The 16,129-nt window shown below is 40.5% G+C and overlaps 1 protein-coding gene across 1 annotated transcript; it reads left to right on the forward strand.

Moving 5' to 3' along the window:
* The first annotated feature begins 2,550 nt into the window (after nucleotides 1–2,550).
* LOC134631809 (protogenin B-like) lies at nucleotides 2,551–15,623 on the forward strand. The gene is made up of 19 exons (XM_063480363.1): nucleotides 2,551–2,617; nucleotides 3,169–3,468; nucleotides 6,569–6,713; nucleotides 6,851–6,984; nucleotides 7,072–7,368; nucleotides 7,583–7,742; nucleotides 7,873–8,120; nucleotides 8,691–8,855; nucleotides 9,066–9,371; nucleotides 10,037–10,222; nucleotides 12,214–12,309; nucleotides 12,728–12,914; nucleotides 13,080–13,207; nucleotides 13,333–13,507; nucleotides 13,895–14,073; nucleotides 14,593–14,716; nucleotides 14,827–14,959; nucleotides 15,054–15,149; nucleotides 15,243–15,623. Exons 1-19 carry the CDS (start codon nucleotides 2,551–2,553, stop codon nucleotides 15,621–15,623), a joined length of 3,507 nt encoding a protein of 1,168 aa, XP_063336433.1.
* The last annotated feature ends 506 nt before the right edge of the window (nucleotides 15,624–16,129 follow it).

A 16,129-nucleotide genomic window follows, 5' to 3' on the forward strand; every position in this document is an offset into this window, starting at 1 on the left:
CTTTCGCAGCAGGTAGTGACGTCTGTGGGGGGGCTCATATTTGGTGACTATCCTCAAATCTTTGTTCACATTTATACTGTCCTTGGTTCTAATATTTCCAAACCACATAATAATGAGAAATGTTAAAACCAATTCAACAACAAATAGTCAGCAGTTGTCTATATACAGGAAAAAACGTCAACTTCCTCAAAAAGTACAGGTGTAGATGGCTCTTCTTGGCCACTGCTTCCACACGCGCATCAAATAATTACATTATTATTGTTAATCTAAGGGTCGCTATAGGCTTTGTCACACCTACCCTTGCATTCTTTGACCAGTGTAGCCACTATTTGTTTCCACCACATGTTTAAACCATCTTGGCCTTATTTTTGTAATTGTTTTTTACAGTTTAAAAAAAGCTCCACAGCATGCCAGAACCAAGCAAAAATAAAGGAATTGGTTGCTTTACTAGTTAAAAAATTTCCAATTCCTGCTATTGTTTCTATATTTTTGGAAAGGAGACTAAGAAATAAAGCTTGTACAGTAAAGATTTTTCCAAATATACTAACACTGATGTTTATTTGTCTTTGATTAAACACCGCACACATTTAATACTTTATCAGTCTGTTTTATGCAGACTTCAAACCTCTCCATCACCTTCTCGACCCAAGGTTAGAGGTCAGCAGCTCTTCAACTGACCTCTAAGGTCTGTAGGGGGGTTGGCATCTCCTGGAAACAAGCTACAGCCAACCAGAGTCCAGCTCTTTGGTCCTCTGCTCTGCTTTCCCAGGGCCTCATGATATTCATCATATGTTAATGACCTTAACCCTATTGATCATGGCCAAACACCCTGACCTTTAGCCATACGGGGCCAGTGGTTACTTCAGCCAACATTTAGCAACATGAGTCAACAGATTTCACAAGGAAAAAAAATGCAGTATTTGTTTTTGATAGGCTAGAACATGGCAATAAAGAATCTACAGTTAAACATACTGGGGGGCAAAAGTGTGCACAGTGACAATTACTATTATCACTGAGGGTTTTGAGAAGGTGACCAAAACGTATTTTTCACATAAATTATTAGTACTGAGTAAACACTTTAGCACATGCTATTTGCCTGACAAATGATTTTGAGCCTTGAGTTATGACTAGAAGGCTTTAAATGATTAAATCAATAGTTAGTTCTAATCAATACATAATTACACTCATGTCTCCTCATTTGATTGGATATTGGAGTTTGGCGATGCATGTTTTTAAGTAGTAATCCTCTGAAATTGGTAAACATCCATTCATAGATGTAGCTGAGAAGGAGAGTGTGATATGTTTTGTGAGGGAGCACAGTTACCAGCTTGATGGCTTTATTTACCTGTGCCAGTGGAGGGAGGTTTTGCTGATACAGCGTGGCTGAGCTCACAGCTGGAGTCCGTTGTATTGCTACTGAATGAGAGCCTGGAGACAGGAGGGCCATTGTCAAAAGGCACAGTCGCTGGATCAATATCTGAATTCATTAAGCAGCTGACTAGTAGCCATCAATATCTCGTCATAATTACTAGGCTCTACTATAGGAGCAGATGTTGTTCAATGTGACCTTATTAGCTGCTGGTAACTGATAATTCAAAAGTTCATCTTATTTTGTTGTCCAGAACATTTGATCTATTGAAACATGGGAAACTGGTTGTTGATTTCTGATCAGTGTGTAGGTAATCTAGTCAATGCTTCTGATCAGTGCTTGATGCTGAAATGTTAACAGCCTAAAAGGAATTGAATTCAGTTTTCTATAGGGCTTTATGGTATTTACAAATCCATGAACAAACTAATAGGCATGGAAAGGCTGTGTCACATGCAGAGTAAGCAAAAATAGCAAATTACATAATGGAGAAGGACAACAGCTGGAGGCCCCATGAAGTCCCACGAAAAGTTAACAAGTAAGCCTTAAATATTCAGAAAGTCTCACTGAGCTAAAAATATGTAATTAAACACAGAGTTAGATTAGAACAAAAGAAAGAAAAGAAAACATGCCATAACAAAGCAGTTTTTACTTTTACAGAGGACCAATATTGTTAATACATTAATAGGAATTTACATACTCACAAAGGGTGAAACTCAATGTCACATTCATTTAGCGGTGTAAGCTGCAGGCTGCATGAAGTATTCCTGTCTGTGAGATATGCTGTTGTTCAGGTGAGGGCCTTAAAGAGCTGTGATAATCAGCTATATCAGATTTGTAATGCCAAACAAATTGTGGTCTGTGGGCTAGCAAGGTGTTATTTACACAGGGGCTAGACCACTGTGTAGGTGTTATAAATAAAAGTATTTAGTTAAAATAATAATAATTAAAGATTGTCATCTTGTGAGACTTTCCAAGGAGCGCGTGGTCATCTGACTTCACTTTTACGCTCGTTTATTATGTGCGCATGCGTTAGAGGGCGGGGTGGGGCCCCCTCTCCTCGGTACCCCAGTAGAGCCGCTGGTGCTATTCTGCTGGCAGAAGCGTCATTGGGGATCTGAGAGCATCACGGAGAAGAGCAGCGTCCGCTCGGTGGGGGGAAAATGACAGAGCACTCTGGATAAATGGCAAATTTTAAGATGAAAATTTTCCGGCACTGGCTGCTTTTTGTTTTGTGTCTTCCTTTATCAAGTAAGTGTTTGTTTGTTTTTTAAATTATTGATATTATGGTTGGGAATGAGCTAACTTTTAGCGGCGCTTGACCTTTTCTGTCCACACACCTCTACCGTTGATTGTACATTACGCTTATATTGCCTACAGCCGTTCTTCTTTGAAACAAACTATTTTAGCTCTGTTATTTGAACATAGCTTTGCTTTTTGTTCCACGTTGAATGAGATGCGATAAGATGGCATGTCGCTAAACTTTTAACTTTAAGGCGATAAAGCTCCGTCGCTTGGGACGCGTACCTTCAGCTTTCACGTCAGATAATATTTTCACATCATTGTTTCCGATTTATAAATTGTCCTAACACATTAAATATTAACATTAAGACATGCATCTGCTTTTTATAGAGTTTGTTATGTTGAGAAAATGCATGTATGTCAACTACATAATGCTGGATTGTCTTTAAAATAAAAAATTATCCTGTAATCAGTGAGGTTTTTCTGACAGGTTATAGAGTAAATATGACCTGCTTTAGTCTTCTTCTCTTCTTAATAATGCAGCCTCTCTTTCCCTGTAGGTGTTTTATGCTTTAGCGAGTTGTCCTTCATCACAGAGCCCAGTGATGTTACTGTATTACCAAAGGACCCTGCTGTATTGGACTGTCAGGCCCATGGACAGCCTCCAGTCACCATCAAGTGGCTGAGGAATGGGGTTAAGCTGGCAGAAAGTGAGCACATACACCTCCTGCCAAATGGCTCCTTGTACATACCAAAGATAAAGCATACCAAGGAGGATTCAGATGAAGGATTCTACCAGTGCCTCTCCCAAAACAAATTTGGAGCTATCTTAAGCCAAAGATCACGATTGACTATCGCAAGTGAGTATGGATCTCCAGGTGAAAGAATTTCCTAACGTGGACTTTCTTCCATTGATCAGTGTGATGACTGGTTAGACTTGCTGGTGGTATTGACTTTGTGGTGTTGTCAGCATGCAAAAATCACAATGGCAAGTTCATGGACAACAAACCTGGAAAGGGGAGGCAGATGTACCTCAGTCCCTCTGCTTTTATTTTCCTGGGAAGATCCTCTGAAACACAAGCTTCTGTGTCAGAATTAAAAGCTGCTAGTCCAGTGTTAAAATTACTGTAAAAGACCGCTAAATGTAGATGGGGGGTAAATCTAAAGGTTCATAAATACTCCATAATCAAGCAGACCAGGTTTTCTGTATTTTGACTAAGTATCACTCACACATTTTATGTATGTATCCTATAAATAGTGCCAAAAGTAAGGTATTATCAGTTCCTTTCTTTAAATATGAGTGGACTATAGTGGTGTGTAATTGGCGGATGGTCTGCTACCCCAAGGAATCTCTGAAAGGCATTTGCCTTTAAGCCTTTGTTTGGAGTGCCCCTGACTGATCCAGAAGAAAAGGCCTGATTCTGGGGCATTTATTTGTCCACATATCAGTGGCCAGGACAGCTGTGTCTATACAATGGGCCTGGTCTACCATGGACACTTTTCATAGTTCTTAGAAGGGGATATCCCATGACGGGTGTCATGGAAACTAGTACTGGCCTCTGCAATATACTGAGAGGGCACTGGGGTTATAGAGATTAGCATTAATACTCAGCATTAGAAAAAAAACTACAACTTCAATCCAAGAAGATGAGATTCAAAGCAATAAAAAAAATTTACAATTTATTTGCCCAGTACGGACATTTAGAGAGGCATCTACACATAAACCTGATGGGTTAGCAAACAGAAGCAAGTGCATGTTCCTGTCACTGGACATTTGATGGAGGAAAAAAACAGTTTTTTATGTTTGAATAAATTCATCCCCGCTGTTGATTTTCCACCAAAATGCACTCTTTGCAGTTGTTTTCTATTTAATAAGACTTTCTAGAAGGTGACCACTTAAAAATATTCCAAAGTCAAGTTTGGTTTGGGATTCAGCCATTGTCTGTGAAAGGGTTAAAGGTTTTTGGTCAGCTGTAGGCAGGGGAGTGGAGGATGGGGCTCCTCTGTGCTCCCCTTCTGTCCAGAGGTCCTGGGGTCAGGGGTCAGCTGGGGAAAGGCTTTGTGATGTCACAGGCCTGCTTTAGCTGGGTTGGCCTGCTGTTCTTCTGCCCAGCCCACAACCCCTTTCACTGGATCAGCCTCTCTGTTGCCCTGTCAAGCACAGCGCTTTTGTTAAAGAAAGGCCAGTTTGTCATGTGAGTGATTGAGCCTGATCCTCCACATAAAAGGAGGCATTTTTTAAGGTTATTTCTTTCACTAAGTCCCCAATTTTAACAAATCCAGGAACTGGAAAGATGTCAGAAATCATGTCTTTCTGAACATTGCTTACAACAGTTGATTCAAAATGGTGTGCCACAAAAAATTATGAATGGAGTTGAAATTTACTACATTAGTACACAAAAATGCTTACATTTTTTTAAGGAAGATGGCATTTCTAAGTTGGTAAAACTCATCAGTTCATTGCAGGGAAAACCACACAAACCATGTAAAAGGAATAAAAGTGTTGGGAGAAACAGCTGCAAAGGCCAGCTAGGTTTTCTCACACTTTGTGCCTTCATCTGACAATCAGAAGATCTGATTATGTTCCAGCTGGCCATAGAAACTATTTCTTTTGCAAATATGAACACAGGTGTGGCTTTAAATTTTGGCCTGCCCTTTGATATGTATATAAAATCTATTTGCAATAGTTCAGATCATTACAAGTATCTCATTTGGGGGAGGAAAAACCCCTCACATTTGAATCACCAGGTCTCTTTGGTTGACCAATAGTAAACTGGCTTCGATCTGGCCAGTTTGGGCTAAAATGGAATTGACACTGGGTTGCAGTGCACTTTGACCTCTTTCGAGAGACCTTTCTGTTGTTTGACCTAGACATTGATCTGCAGTCTACAACAGAGGTGACCATATTAGCAGATTGGCCACACCCTCCATCTACAAGAGCAAAACCAGGTGGTCAGCATCGTATTGTTAACGTCCTACCAGACGCTGTGTGTGTTTTCAGGATGTCCACCAGCTTGTCTTGGTGTCAGAAATAGGAGCATGTGGCTAGTAACAGACTTCACAATAAGACAAATGATTGGCGACTAAATAAGTGTATTTATTTTTGTGATATTTTGCCGTTGTACATTAACCTTAAACCAACCCCTTATTGCAAGTTCAGAGGAACAATTCCCAAATCCATTCAAAAAGCAGTCTTTAATTCGCCTCACAGATACAGAATCAAAGTTTTAGTTGTTTGATACTGATGAGACGAGAGTTTAAATTGAAGCATTGCTCTTCAATTATTGATGTTCTAAATCCCAGAATCTGAATGTGGAAGTTTTAGTGGGTAAACAGAGCATTGATTTCCTTTAACATGATATTGACTTCCTTCCTGTGAGTGAGGGGGCAGGGAGATGGTTATCACCTTAATAAATGAAGATCATTGATCATATCTTGTAGCCTTCAGTTAAATGCAGATTGGTGGTTGCTTATTTGTGGTGGCTATTAAAACACGTTTCGGAAGTGCATAGATAAAGAGTGCACTGTTTTTGTAATTTTAAAGTAGATTTAAATGTCTAAAATATGTGTAAGAAAAGCTAATTGTTGCATGTGTGTGCAAAAAATAACCACAGCGTTATAGTTCAGCATTGTTCGCCATTTCTCATGTCTACTTTTGCTTACAGTTTTGTTTTTTTTTGTTTTTTTTATGTGAAGTGAATTGATTACTTTTTATATATAATAATGCATCATTCAGTGTCATTGTTGAACTGATCCATTGATTAGGCCAGCTGGTCAGAAGAGGACCTCATAGCTCATCTGCACAAAAATAAAATCAGTACCTTTCATGTAATCAATTACCATTCATCAAAGTCAGGGCATTGCATGCATAATGTATATTTTACCAAAAGAAATGCATTATATTCATCTGGTACTAATACAAATTAATTAGTTGAAATTGATTGTTTAATTTTTTCACAGGTATCTCAGAGTTTGTGTTGCATCCTGTGCCTGTTGTGGTGACTGTGGGCTCTGTGGCACGATTCTCCTGTGCAGTCATCTCAAGCCCACCTGCTACCATAACCTGGGAGCTAAACCAAAGGACACTGCCTCTGCAGACAGACAGGTAACTGCAGAAACATAATTATAACTTATTTAGGCACATTTTTATTAGTTTATTTTTTAGCCTACAGCTCCATCTTCTGTTGGATTTCACATGAGCGTTCTAGTTTGACCCAGACTGTATGTTTTGTATGTTTTCAGAATAACTGTTTTGCCAAACGGAGTTCTTCAGATTCACAATGTACAACTGGAGGATGCCGGACACTATCAATGTGTGGCAACTAACATCGGTAGTGTGTTGAAGAGTCGAGAGGCCACACTGACAGTCAACCAAGGTAAATTAATTGTACTGACTGCATTTTAGGAATGAATGTTAAGCACTGTCATTCCCTGACTTTTTTTGTTTACATTTTCTTGTGAAGATGCAGGCCCTAAACTACGTCAGAGACCCAGAATCATTGCTGGACCTCAAAATGTGACAGTTTCTCTTCACCAAACGGTGGTGTTGGAGTGTGTGGCCACAGGCAATCCCCGGCCCATCATCTCCTGGAGCCGTGCTGACAGTAAACCCATTGATGTGTACAATGCCAAAGTGTTGGGCAATGGAAACCTGGTTATTGCTGATGTCAGTACCAAGCACAGCGGAGTCTACATTTGCAGGGCCACCACCCCTGGAACCCGCAACCACACCACTGCTGCAGCCAACCTCACAGTATTGGGTAATGATCAGTCTTTGATGATTACACCACAGATGTCTTCAGATCACATCTTTGGCCTGGTTCTTATATTCAGTATACAGACTCATAACTAAAGGTTTTGCAAATGTTTATACATCCAAATAACAAATGTGTTAGGTGCAAGATGCCACACAGTTAGAACTCCATGGCTTAATAAAAGGTAACCATTAGCTCTTCTGTTATGCTGTTGTTTCAGTGCCACCAAACATAGTTGAGAAACCTGAGAGCCAGACCCGTCCGAGGGCAGGCACTGCCCGGTTCATGTGCCAAGCAGAGGGAGTACCCACACCTCGCATCACCTGGCTGAAGAATGGAGAACAAGTTCACTTAAATGGGAGGATTAAGATGTACAACAGGTAAAGTATAGACAGGAGTTTTGGGCACGCTTAAATTTAATTAAACATTATGAAAGACAAACCTGCTTAAATAAGCTGGCTTCTTTGGCTTTGCTGATTTTTCTTTTTCCTTTTTTCTTTTGTTTCATAGTAAACTGGTGATTACGCAGATCATCCCTGAGGATGATGCCATCTATCAGTGTGTGGCAGAGAATGAACAGGGATCTGTGCTATCCTTGGCTCGCCTTATTGTTGTCATGTCCGAGGACAGGCCCAGTGCTCCGCGAAATATCCATGCTGAGACCATCTCAAGCTCTGCTATCTTACTGGCCTGGGAGAGACCTTTGTACAATGCGGACAAAGTCATTGCCTACTCTGTCCATTATATGAAGGCTGAAGGTGAGACAGAGAGGAAAAAGATGGTTAATGGTACATAATTTGGGCCTTAAAAGGCTGACGGGTCTGCCACATTATGCTGCATCACACTCTCACATGATCAACTTTCCTTGGTGAAGGCCATCTGTTGCTGCTGCACAGCGCAGGGGTCAAGGCAACTTCACTTAAATAACAACAGGCTTAGTCAGCCCTTTGTCCACTCCCTAGCTCATTCTGCTTGGACTTAAAGGGACAGCGAGCTTTAAAAAAAATCACAGTTTTGCAAACTAAAGTTGTAAGATTGTATTCACTTTAACCATTAAATTAATAGTTGAGTCCCTCCAATAAATCATGTCTTTTAGATGTTAAACTGGGTTTATTTTATGCTGGCTGGAATCAATTGTATGTTTATCATTTTCATTACACGTTTACACAAAAAAAGAGAATTCAGAAACTTGAATTCTTTCCAAGCACTGATTGTTTATAGGACGCACACTTAACTACCAAGTTAAACTCGCTTTATTTTTTTCACTCTCTTGTGGATAATCTTACCCTAATTAATGACTTGCTGTATGATTTTTTTTTTCTTTTCAGGTCTAAACAACGAAGAATACCAAGTTGTTATTGGCAACGACACTACCAGTTACATCATCGATGACCTGGAGCCAGCTCGAAACTACAGCTTTTACATTGTAGCTTATATGCCAATGGGAGCCAGTCGAATGTCAGACCAAGTCAGTCAACATACCCTGGAGGATGGTAAGCTTGAAGCGCTTCCAACATTCCTCGCAGTAAATCATTTTTGTAGTTAAGCTAGCTTGTATGCAAAGCATGTTTTGAAAGGAAATTAGCAAGATTGTAGTGTTGTGAATCAGATTTTTATTAAGAAAATTTGGTTGATTTGAACAATAAGTAGAAAAATCTCTAGTTTTTAATACATTTTCTATATCCAATTTTTTTTCCCTGCAGTGCCTCTTCGTACTCCGGAGCTGAGCCTGACCAGCCACAGCACAACAGACATCCAGGTGAGCTGGCAGCCACTGCCAGCCAAGGTGAGCCGGGGTCGTGTGTCTGCATATAGACTCTCTTATCGCACAGCTGCAGACAGCACCGTCACATCTGTAGAGCTACTGCAGAACAGCACTGAATACCTGCTGGAGGGGCTGCAGCCTGACACCATCTACCTGCTCCGCATGGCCGCAGCCACCCGAGTGGGTTGGTGTGAGCCCTCAGCATGGACATCACACCGTACGCCTAAGACCTCCAGCAACAAAGGTAAACCAGCAGAAGTCTGATAAAGAAAAAAAAGTACATTTAGTTGCTTTAAAAAAAAAAAAAAAGTCTCTGCAGGCTCATCACATGATTGTGATTCTAGTTTATTCCTGTTTTCATGCAGTATAAAAATAAATTAAGTTTAAAAAGCAAATTAGTAAATGCTACAGCAAAGTGAAATCAGATGGTGTTTAAACGTGTAACTAGCAGAACCTTTTTTCTTTTGTGGCATCGCTGTTTGGCTGCTCTTTGAAAACCAGGACACTAGAGTTCATGCAGAGTGGCTAGCATATGACTGGAGTTTGCTGTTTTAGCATTGTCCCACAGTCTTTGTGTTGGTTACTCAGAAACCTTTGCCCTTTGCTGTCAGTGATGCTAGATTGGCCTCAGTCACGGGTCATAAAGAGAGGGCCTCAGGCATCTATGTGGGGGAAAGAATATCCTATTTTCATAGCCTGATGTGCTGGGGAGGTTGTTTTTTTTCCACCAGAGCTGAATTTTAGCTTTATATTTACACATTGTTGTAAAACACTAAAACCGAAAGGGAATTCTTGGTTTGACTGCAGCGTCAATCCATTCTTTGGCTGTCCTGTTGTTATTGTTTTTTGTTTTCTGTTATGTCAGTAGTCTCATAATTCTCATGAGTGCTCTCTCTGCTGCCTTCTTAGTGCCTTCAGCCCCTATTCTTCAACTTGAAGCTTTAAACTGCACCTCCATTGTGGCACGCTGGCAAAGCTCCCTTGAATCTGTGGCTATTCAGGGCTATCGGCTGTGTTACCACGAGGAAGGACAACCAGAGCAGCCCGACATCCAGCTGCAGGCTCAAACCAATACGTACACGATTGGTGGCCTTGGTGAGTGTGCCTAGAACCCAGGAGTAAATTAAAAAAATGTTTACGATTAGTGAATTTCCTTTATCTGCACCTGTGCTTTGGACAGGAGATTTTATATATCTTATTTTATTGTTTACTTTATTTCATTTGTAAAACATGTATATACATACTATATACACACTCAAACACACACACGTAGAAAAACATATTTAGTACACACATTCAGTAATGTATATACCTTTACATATTGTACATATATTTATTACTTTTTAGATTAGCCATTTTTATATTTTGCTTGTTTTACGTTATTGTATTTTGCACAACTCTGTTGCTTGTGAAGCTCGCACACAAGAATTTCACTCACATGTACTGTACCAGTGTACCTGCACATGTGATGTGACAATAAAAGTGATTTGATTTGATTTGATTTGATTTGAGATGGCAGAGAGTGATGGGCCATTTTTGCATCACTCAAATTTAATTCGATGGGCAGTCGGCTTCTGCATTTGCATTTCCACCCCCTATCCTGATCAATATGTGCTGACCCCTCCTGCCTAACCAGCAGTACTCTCCAGTCAGGCTGGAGTACGAGGCTCCCAGGTTTAGAGGTCAGGTTCCAGATGTCCCTCCCACGACTACTAGCCATCTTGGGCCTTGCATAATTATGCTTAGCCATTGTGTTTTGTCCAGGGCCAGACGTGGCATGTAAGACCCTGGCCGCTACCCTTTTTTCAGATGGACACTAGTGCACATGAACAAAGACCAGAGCAAGCCACTGACCTCTAGCCATGGGACAGCACACTTGGATTAGTACCCTACCCCCACCAGTTGTCTCTGATGTCCATTTAAATAATCCACAGATAATAAATATATATATATATATATATATCTCAAATATTAGTCTTTGAGCACAGTTTGATTTCTAAGTCCCAAATAAGCTGAAATGGGACAAGTTTGCATGTTTCTATTTGAAATCTATTTGTGTTACTAACCTGTCTAAAAATCCAAAACTCTTCAGTATTAAGTAAAAAAAAATCACAAGTGGCTATTAGTCTGATATTTGAACTTTTGTTGCTCCAAGTTTAAGGCTGTAACACAAAAGCGATAGAAAATAACAAAAGAGGCCCACCTCCTATCCCACAGTCCTGCCCCTGGATTCTTTCTGTTCTTGCCCTGACCCGGTGACCCCAGTCAAACCCCCCTCCTGTCCCATGGGCCCACAATCCCAGCAGCTGAACGCTGCCCCTACCCCAGCCCCCACAACAGGCCTGGACATATTGCCTTCACTGGTCAATACCCAAAGGATGACCTTTCACTCCAGAGGCATTACAAATTTTAACGCTCCCTAAAAGCATCCTGATTTAGGTGCTTAGGAAAAATGGTAGTTTCTCAAGTTAAAATATACAATGTGACAGAATATTTTTAAATGAAAAGTTCAGACCTTAGAGGTCTTGTTTACTTCAGATTTTTTTGTGGCTGTCCTGAAAGTCTTATTCAAATATTTTACCTCATCCACCTTTGTTTATTTCTGTGGACATCAGTAATTTGTATTGTATATTAAAGCAAGCTTGTGGTATCAGAGCTTCATAGTTGTAAAGTCAGTTAAGTGCAGAATCATGGAGTGACAACATTCATGCTGGAGATTTGAGCGTGTCACCTTATTTACATTGGCTTGGGCCTGGTTGAGCTTTCTCATGGTCGTTACACATGACACCACGAGACAAATGAAAGGTTGGAGTGACTCAGGAGGCCATGTATTGTCCATACATGGGGGATGGCCAGCTAAGACCAGCAGTTACCCTCCTGCAGCTAATTGTCTTTATGTCCCCTTCTCACTCTTTTTTTTTTTTTTAAATAGATCTTGTTCCATTTATTAACCACCATGATCTCTCAGCCTTCAGCTTTACTAGACAATATTTTCAACTAAAGCAGCTTTTTTTTTAATTATTAAATGTTTTTATTCTAGCAAAATGTCCATTAAAATGGCTAAAATCTGAATATTATCTTTCCAGATCCACGGAAAAAGTATCACGTCAAGATTCTGGCTGTCAGCAAAGTTGCAGATGGTCATCAGAGAGACCAGACCATCAGTACCCCAGGATGTGTGTGTAAGTATTGGTGTAAATCATCCATTCCCAAAGACTGCTCTTTTGCAGCCAACCCAAACCTTTATGTGAAAATCTTGTCAACACACAAGCCTTAGATGAATAATTTCTTCGTGTTTTCATTCATTTAGTTTGGTCTTCTGATTATGGTTTGTTGAGGTCTCCACTAACAGCTTTACTTAATGCTGCTTGATCATTTTTTCCCTATTCCACACCAACTGAAAGAAAAAGAAATGTATCATTTTGAAACCCAGAGACTCTATTAATATAAATATTTTTCAAACATTAAGTTATTTTATGTGTATGTGTGTGTGTATTTATAGTAAATGACTTCAGTACTTTCATGGCTGACACTAAAAATGAAATACAACCTTTGCCTGTAAATTAAAAAAAAAAAGATTCATGTTCTTTCCTCCTTTAGCGGCTAGAGACCAACTTGCAGCAGCTCCTCCACCTCCAAATCAAGTCACTGTTTTGGACGGCAATTCATCTGCAGTATCCCTGCGCTGGAGTCATCCTCCTTTCCCCTCTGGCAAGGCTGTCAGTTATACAGTCCGCTGTACACCTGTGGGCACTCATAATGTCTTTGCAATACACTACCTGCAAACGTAAGAACCTCCCAAAGGCATGAGAATTGAAGCCTGTTTTTAGTTTGGTTTGATGAGTACATCACTTTAATAATTCACATCATGTATTTCATGTAATTTGTGAGAATGCATTCTGGGCTATTTCCTGCCAAATTGCCATGATGTGGGAATCTTGTTTCTCTGCAGTACGAAGCAAAGTGTGACAGTTCAGAAGTTGGATCCAAACACTCGTTATGAGTTTGTGGTGCGCCTTCATGTGGACCAGATGTCGAGTCCCTGGAGTTCTGTAGTTTACCATCAAACCCTCCCAGCAGGTAACAAACTGGATATCAGTGCAACGTCATTTTACTGTAAATGTGTTTCTTCCTGTTTCTTTCTGATCATTTCATTGCATATTTTTCACCAGTGTACTCAGTTGTTCTGTGTTCTGTGTGCCTAGCACCAAGCCAACCTCCTGCAGGAGTGCGAGTAACTCTGATTGAGGAAGACACCGCTCTGGTGTCCTGGAGGGAGCCCACTGAGTCCAACGTGGTGATTACACGCTATACCATCCTGTATGCTTCACAAAAAGACTGGATTGCTGGACACTGGCAAAAAGTCCAGAGAGAGGGCAAGTAGTTTACTTTGTTTTTATAATGTGTTAAATAAGTTTTTCAGAAGAATTCTTTGGGGGATTGCATGATCCAGCCAACGTTATTGTAGTTAAGTCAAACTAAACTAAAACTGAGTGTGAAAAAATGTTTCACACCCAGTTTACCTCCTCCTTCTGATATACTTTACCTCTTAATTGCATATGATGATGTTGTCTTTGCCGCCATACTTAATTAAAACATACAATGAAAAGTCCCAAATTTATGATCTCCTCGTTTGTGACTGAAATATTTTGCAAAGCAAAGTGGACAAATTGGATCTTCTGGTGTTCTAGTTCTGTACCTCTGGCCATATGTTTGACAGCCATGATCTAATCTCTACTGTGTGATTCTGCTGTCATTTATAGGGAGTCATACGATGGCCTTGCTGGAGAAGCTGGAGCCAGGAAATGTCTACCTTGTAAAAATAGCTGCCTCCAATGAGGTGGGTGAAGGTCCTTTCTCTGAGATCGTGGAGCTGGCACCGAAGCGAGGAAACGTCCACCGAAGCAAAAATCCCAGACACTCTGACTGGTTTCCAGATACTACAGGTCAGACATACTTTTATCTGGCTTTGGTTTCTAAGGCATTGCATTTCTATGTCTGAAATGAAATGGACTGAAAATCCCGTGTGGTGATTCTCAGGTTGTGTTGTTAGGATTGTGCCTTTAGGTTTAATTTCAGTTCATTTTTATTGAATGGACTGTCAAAAACTTCCAAAATGCACATAATGTTTTATTCAGTAAGACTCGAAACAAGTGACTGATCCCATAAATTCGACAGGAAAGAGTTTACAGAGGTCTGAGCAAAGGTCTGTCCCATATCATCCAGTCCAGTGTATTTTGATATTTAAGGGGGGAATATAAGTGTTTTTCTAATAAATGCTTGGCGGACTTCACTTCAAGTACTGCATGCAGTATTGACGGTGAACCACAAACATGCAGGTTTGTTTAACAGGAGTTTGAATATAATAATAATAAACAGGTACAGCTGCTTTCCGTCTCTTAGATGTATTTTAAGTTAATCCTATAATATAGCAGATCTTTAATTGTTCTCTATTTATGTTCCAGTATTCTCTGATGGTCTCTACCACATAGACCAGAGGTCTATGACGGGGATCATCGTTGGTGTGAGCATCGCTTTGACCTGTACAATTACATGTGCTTTGATTCTGATCAGTAAGGGGAAACAAAGGTACTGATTATCTGTATTTTAAATTATGAAAAAATACTTGGAATCCTATAATAAAGCATAAGCATTCTTTCTGATATTTATATATTTATTGTCATTTGTTTAACTAATAGAAAATCCTCCAGTCATAAAGTCATTGCTGTAGGAGCTCCTGAAGGTCCACGTTCTGGTTTTCCCAGTGAGCGGCATGCGGAGAATGTTGAGGCCCTTATACCCATGATGCGTGATCACTTCATAGATGCTAAGGTGAGAAACGGAACAGTAAATAGGGTTCTCCTGATTACACATCTGTTGAGAAAACTCTCTCATGTAGTTTCCATACGTTCTCTCATTTTTACAGGGTGGATCTAGTATCATCATAAATGGTACATGTCCAGTCAGCAGCAAGAAGTGGCTGCTTTTCAACAGAGAAATCAGAAATCCAGCTGACAGCGATGTAAGTGATGTGGCATTGTTTTTGCTTACTCAGCTTTTTCCCCAAATAGATTTTTCTTTTTGAATCTTAATTTAATTTTGTCTTCATCTTCAGATCGAAACCAGAGCCAGCTTGTACGAAGCTGGCAAAACTGTTCTGAGATACGAGGAGCATCTCGGCTCAGCACCCTTGCCGCCTTCATCACGGGAGATCATCTACGGACCTCTTCGCTCAGAGAGCTCTCACACCAGTGAGGGCAGCCAAGAGACGGGTGACTCTGGACACTACTCCAACGAAGAAAGTAACGAAGAGATGAGCAGCCCGTCGAGCAGCCGAAGCTCTAGGCCTAAATCTTTAGGGCCAGACGACAGTATCGCAGTCTTGGAGCTGAAGCAGTCGTTTAAAGTGGAAAAAGAGGTTGATGCTTCCTTGCTTCGCGGCATCTCGGAGACCACTCATGTGGTCTCCAGTACTTGTCAAGCAGCCAGCTGCTAACATCATCAGGCCTGCATCTGCTCTCCCAACAGCCAGAGTCATGCCACTTCTCCCTCATCCGCTTCCTGAGTGGAAGCCCTTTAGGTATCTCCTGGGAAACGAGGGATCAGGAATCCTGCTGCTGCAAAGGAAGATGTGTGCGTTTGCTTTGGACTTACCTCAGGATTTTTTATGAACATTTGTCCTAACATTTTTATTTCCATTCTTTTTTAAACAACTTCCTACCTGTATTTCTGTGTTTGGCATGGTCTGTCCTAAACCAAAACTCACCCACGATGAATGTCAAAAAAGAGAATGTCAGAAATGTACTGCGGTGCATTTTCATTATATTTAACTACTTTCCACTGGAGCGGAGGATGTAGTTGAGCCTTTTTAGACTGATTATCTACCTCGGTGTTCTATTCTTTATATACATTACTACCTCCTTTTGTTTTTAACCACCTATTGTGCAGTATTATCTCTGACTCAGGGGACAAAGTGAAAACACTTCATTGCCACGTCTTGTT

This window comes from Pelmatolapia mariae, linkage group LG7, assembly GCF_036321145.2.
Source record: "Pelmatolapia mariae isolate MD_Pm_ZW linkage group LG7, Pm_UMD_F_2, whole genome shotgun sequence".
Lineage (NCBI taxonomy): Eukaryota > Metazoa > Chordata > Actinopteri > Cichliformes > Cichlidae > Pelmatolapia > Pelmatolapia mariae.

Excerpts from the sequence above, each read along its gene's own strand:
- LOC134631809 (XM_063480363.1), top strand. The coding sequence starts at position 2,551 with ATGGCAAATTTTAAGATGAAAATTTTCCGGCACTGGCTGCTTTTTGTT. Across the intron at positions 7,743-7,872 it reads AGGATTAAGATGTACAACAG|TAAACTGGTGATTACGCAGA; the intron begins GTAAAGTATAGA and ends TTTGTTTCATAG. Across the intron at positions 12,915-13,079 it reads GCAATACACTACCTGCAAAC|TACGAAGCAAAGTGTGACAG; the intron begins GTAAGAACCTCC and ends GTTTCTCTGCAG.